We start from the raw sequence: 6000 nt of genomic DNA, 5'->3' as shown, positions 1-6000 counted from the left end.
TGACCCTTGGGATATCTGTTTAAGAATGTCCCTGGTTGGAAGGATCAACTAAAGAAAATATCCCAAGGTTGGAATAAGTTTTCAATGTTTGAGAAGAAATAAAACCAGTCAGTGTGATTAGAGAAAAAGAAAGATAGAAGAAGGAGAGGCATGAGAGAGGAGAAAGTATGAGGGGCATATTATTCACTGTTTTGCAGGCTGTTGTATGGGCTCTTATTCTGAGGTTGGGGGGAAACCACTGGAGAGATTTGAGATCATGACATGATCTTGCATGTATATGGGTGTGTGTGTGTGTGTTGAACATCTGAATATCTAATAACTTCTGGCTAATCTAGATTGGGGACAGAGACAGTGTTAGATTCAAATTATGAAAAGATTTTCTTCTTTTCATTGATCTGACTGTAACTTCATGGAGTTAGTAATAAATTCTAAAATTTCAGTGGTCTGGCTAAATATTTTTACCACCTCAACAGGTCAAGCACAGCGTATGGGAAAATTTAATAAGGGAACATGTCTTAATTGTTTTCAGTGTTACTGTCACATGGATGCTATTGGATTTTCCTTAGTCTTCCTCCCCTCGAAATACTTCAAATTTGACACGATATTTTTTTGATATGAAATGAGAATAACTTATAAAATGTGGTCCAGTAGTATTTAATCATTACTTGACAAACGAAGCTTATGCTAGGGTTTTCTGTATGATGGAATTATAGGGCAGCAAGGTAATATTGATACATACCTTAGATTTTCTAAATTGATTTATTTATTTTATTTGAGAGACAGAGCACACAGAGGGCAGAGGGAGAAGCAGACTCCCCATCGAGCAGGGACCCCGACGTGGGGCTCGATCCCACGACTCCTGGATCATGACCTGAGCCGAAGCCAGATGTTTAACTGACTGAGCCGCCCAGGTGCCCCTGCACCTTTAATTTTTTTTTTTTTAAATTTATTTTCAGTGTGACAGTATTCATTGTTTTTGCACCACACCAAATGCTCCATGCAATACGTGCCCCCCACGGAGGGGTTGGGGGTTGGTTCCCCCAACCTCCCACCCCCGCCCCTTCAAAACCCTCAGATTGTTTTTCAGAGTCCATAGTCTCTCATGGTTCACCTTCCAATTTCCCTCAACTCCCTTCTCCTCTCTAACTCTCCTTGTCCTCCATGCTATTTGTTATGTTCCACAAATAAGTGAAACCATACCTTAGATTTTATATAGGTTGCTCTTTTGTAACCAGCCTAATAGTTTATTTGTTTTACTGGCTTATCCCTTCACAGCAAATAAAGTGCTTTTTTAAAAATTTTATTTATTTTTTAAATTTCTTTTCAGTGTTCCAGAATTCATTGTTTATGCACCACACCCAGTGCTCCATGCAATCTGTGCCCTCCACAATACCTACCACCTGGCTCACCCAACCTCCCACTCCTTTCCCCTCCAAAACCCTCAGTTAGTTCCTCAGAGTCTGCATGTTGAATAGGACAAAATTCGTCTTTGTTGCTAGAAAAGTCCATTTCGGTGATGGCATAAAAAGCTATAAATAGCTCTCCCCCCCCCTCTCTCTCTCTCTCTCTCTCTCTCTATATATATATATATATATATATATGGTAGTGATAGATACACACATACACATACATGTGTGTATAAACACATGTATACATATGTGCATTTGTGTTATGTATGTGAGAACAGTGCTTACCACCTTTTGTTATATACGTGTTTGCCATTATTATGATAAAGATGAAGTACAAGGTGCTATGAAATTGCATATTAGGGGAGCATACTTTTATCTATGGGATGAAAAATGCCTCCCATAGCAAATCGTTTCAAGCTGATAACTGAAGATTGGATGGAAGGTAGGCAATCAAAAGTGAGGGGAGCTTATGGCAAGGTGAAGCAGAAGATGCAATTTCTCAGGGGCACCTGGGTGGTTCAGTTGAGCCTCTGAGTCTTGATTTCGGTTCAGGCCACAATCTCACAGATCTCACTACTGTGGGATCGAGCTGCCCATGGGGCTCTACACTCAGCAAGGGGTCTGCTTGTCCTTCTCCCACTGCTCCTCCCCTGTCCCCTGACCTACCCCCCCAACATATTCACACATACACCCTCTCTCTTCCAAATAAACAAATAAATAAATAAATAAGTCTTTAAAAAAAAGATGCGATGTCCCTGAGATAGTAGGAGTGCCGTGTTTTAGAGGAACCAAAGGAAGTTCACTGCGGTTGGAATAAAGTGTAAAGGCAAAAGGTGAAGCTGCAGAGGTAAGCAGAGGCTAAGGGTAAAAAGAAAACCACATGATGTTTATTTGTGCTGTTCTCAACCACTAAGATAGGCTAACTGCAAAGTGTTTGTTTGTTTGTTTTTTAATGATTGTGATTGTAAACCAGTATTTTCACAATTGTTACATGGAGCTGTATGTATATTATTTTAGAGAAATTTTAATGGTTTCAAGTGGGCTCAATTTGCTTTTCTGTTTTTTTTCTGGCATTTATAAATAAAACTTTATAAACCATAAATTAACGATTATTATGTATGTCCTGATATGTGGGGATGATTGGTGTTTGTTAATAAAAATTAAAATGGAGTTAGAATAGCAATATATATATATATATATATATATATATATATATATATATACACACACACACACTCTTACACCCTTTAGGGAAACAATACTGCAGAAGAGTAACATTTGCATATATCTCACATGTATTAAATAAATTGTTGCTTATACTTTCATACTGTAGGTCCTGACAACATGTTTACTTTTTTGTGAGGCTGGGTAGCTTTTCTTTCTTTCTTTTTTTTTTTTTTAAAGATTTTATTTATTTATTTGACAGAGATCACAAGTAGCCAGAGAGGCAGGCAGAGAGGCAGGTGGGGAAGCAGGCTCCCTGCTGAGCAGAGAACCCTATATGGGGCTTGATCCCAGGACCCTGAGATCATGACCTGAGCCACAGGCAGAGGCTTAACCCACTGAGCCACCTAGGCGCCCCACAGGATAGCTTTTCTACAGAACCAAGTATCTGTCTGATAGATGGTTGAAAGAGAAAGGAAATTTCATCAATTCTCCCCTTTAAAGTATTTGTTTCATAAGAACACTTAAATATTTCTTTTTTGTCATTTCAAAATATAAATATTAATCCCCTAAGAAAGGCATACTTAGAACTTTTAGAAACAATTGCCATCATCTCTATGGTATTAATTTTAATAAAAAAAAAATACTACTTCTTGTATGGGTATCTTTAAAATGCAAAATGCATTTTCCTGAAATGAGATTTATTTATTTGGTAAACAAGTTATGTTAGAGAGTCAGCTAATTTAATTGTTTACTTTCTAAAGAAAGCAATTTCCTCAAGTCAGAATATCAAGCATAAAGTCCACTCCTGGGAGAAAGAAACAGAAGCAGTTCAAATGTCTCCAATATGCAAAGTAAATATTTTCTAGAAAAAAAATCTTCTTATTAGAAAATTTTCCATAGAATCACAGGGGCAAATTCCATTTGAGAAAGTGTGCGCTGTATTTTATAATAAAGCAGAGATATGGAGCTGAGCACGCAGCATCCTCATTTCAAAAAGTACAATCAGAAAAGAGAGTTTTTACCCTTAAAAGGCTGTGAAGATAAGTGAAAATCAGCCGGAATTCTACTGTGAATAATAAGATGTGTGGCAAGGGAACTCGCCTGTTGGTATAGTTAGGAAAAGATGTTAATCCAAAGGCTTTGCATCTGTACGGAGGACCGAGTAGATACTGAAAGAGATTTGCAGATACACTGTTTTTTAGTCAGGAAGAATGCTCGTTAAATGCAGAACGCTGCTCTGCCTCATGTGTTTGCTCCGAGGTGTAGGTTTTGTTCGACTGACGTATCAGATAGTCAGAGTGGTTACCACACCGACGTTGTAGCAGCTGCATAATAAATGACTGAGAGAATCATGTTAGGCATGCCCACCTAACCTAACTTGAATCATGCGAAAGGGGAGCTGTTGGAATTCAAATAGACTTTCTGGTTCCCAGCAGTCGGCAGTAATAGAATGCTTTCAGGAAGATGACAGAATCAGGAGAAAGATGCTGTTTTGCACTATCTTGATTTGTTACAGCAGCCAACTTATTGGCATGATGGAGTGACAGGAAAAACAGCTGGCATGGAAGGTAGGATTATTAAAGCTATTACATCATTATGAATACAATTAGAAACTGACCATGACAAAGCATATGTTTGAACAAGCAGCTGTTGGTAGCTGGGGTTTGTTGCCGAGCTCTTCAAACTCTGCAAACAGTGTTGCTTTTTACAGAAGGGATTTTAAAATTTCCTTGTACTGCGTTTGATTTTTTTTGGGGGGGTGTGCTTGCCTCCAACCTCAGGAAAACACTTCTGGGATAGAAATCCGTGTTAGGAGATTTTAGAATAAAGTGTTTTTCAAGAGTCTGGGTTTCTCCAGGTAGATAATGACCGGGGGGTGTGGGGGGGAATCTATGGGGGATACCTACTCCAGCTTAGTTACTTACTATTTAGTTACAATCGATTGATCTATTGGCATATTAAGACACTGAGAGAAATGAGGATGTATAGAATGTTTAGATAGGGTGAAAATTGTTACACTTCGTTTCTCTTTTATAAGGAGTTTGGTGTCAGTCTCCTCATCAATTTTTAGCTTTTGACATTTATTCAGTCATTCTGCATTCTATGAAGAAAATACATCAATATCTCCTGCAGGGTTTTTCAACAACTCCAGCATCTGTTTCAGCTATTGAACTGTATTCACGTTTTGCCAAGTTGATGTCGACCCAGCTGGTCTATCATTTCTCGCTTGATTACTGCTCTTAATTTCTCTGTATCAGCTTGTTTCAGATAGGGCTTTTTGAAAGCTGTTAATGAAAAATGACATAGAATGATAAATTGGTGAAAATTGGAACATTTATTTATTTAATTATGTTGAAACCTTAATGAGTTTTGTCTTACATTCTCTTTTGCCTGCGTACAATTTTTAGCACCCTTGTGTTGTTTTGCAATATTTCTTTCTCATACAGTCACTGGATTACACTTATAAGTACTTTTAAACAAATGAAGCATGAGCCTGGACTATATCTGGCTCCAAAAATAAAGTTTTTGGGAAAAGGGGAACAATTTAAGCTTTTTGTGGAAACTAAGCATCATTTCCATATTCTGTCTTCAGATGCTGTCATGGGGGTATGTCAGTGAGTATATATCGGACCGAACATATTGAAATAATTTTTATCACCACTAGGGTAACACGAAAATAAAACATTCAAAGCTGTTTTTAACAAGTGATTGTTTAAAACACATGTTAAATAATATAGAAATAAATTTTTCCTGAGTGTGAAAAGCATGGTTGTTAATTATCTATATGATACAGAATCTCTCAGCTCTCTGCCCAGTCTCTCCAATAACCTGAGTAGCTAAATCATCCAAGTTAATAGACTTTCACGTATGAACATCTAGTATGACCTTTTGGTGTATACAGTATTGCTCATATGTGCTATGTCTTTTCTGTAGTAATTGTAATATCCCAGTCAGTCTGGTCAAGGAACACTACTGGCTGTTACGTAACTTTTTTCCCTGAATGTTAGTCCATGTTTTTCAATTACATATTCCTCTTAGAAAGAGTGACTTAAACCAACATGTATTTGAATAGTGGTGAATCAATTAGAAACTGATGGGCTAATTATACTACTTGGATTCATCCAAATTAATTACTAACTTATGATTTGAAAGATTGTCATACATTTGGATGAGTACTTTTTAACCTTGAAGCATACACGACTGTGGGTGAATATAAAATCCATAATCCATACATAGACCATGAAAGAAAATAGTTTTCTGGATGTATGGCTTTAGCAGCAAACATATTTTAAATAGTGTGGTTCAGACAACCTAATTATTTCCTGTTCATGCTGCTGAGTGCTTGTATGTGCCTTTCTACAGTCTGTCACAGTACTTGTTTAATCTTTGGGAAGCTCAAAGACTGGCAGAGAATTTTGCATCC

General features: G+C 37.4%; 1 protein-coding gene across 1 annotated transcript in view; it reads left to right on the top strand.

Annotated features, from left to right (window-relative positions):
- The first annotated feature begins 4012 nt into the window (after positions 1-4012).
- The window catches only part of DMD (dystrophin), a 2248143-nt gene continuing 2246155 nt past the window's right edge, over positions 4013-6000 (top strand). Inside the window, exon 1 of the mRNA XM_059157899.1 lies at positions 4013-4144. Within this exon, the coding sequence (XP_059013882.1) occupies positions 4138-4144 (7 nt within the window). The 5' untranslated portion in view covers positions 4013-4137. The remainder of the gene's footprint in view (positions 4145-6000) is intronic.

This window comes from Mustela lutreola, chromosome X, assembly GCF_030435805.1.
Source record: "Mustela lutreola isolate mMusLut2 chromosome X, mMusLut2.pri, whole genome shotgun sequence".
NCBI lineage: Eukaryota > Metazoa > Chordata > Mammalia > Carnivora > Mustelidae > Mustela > Mustela lutreola.
Note: the sequence above shows the minus strand (reverse complement) of the source record. Positions and strands in the feature narration are given on the sequence as shown.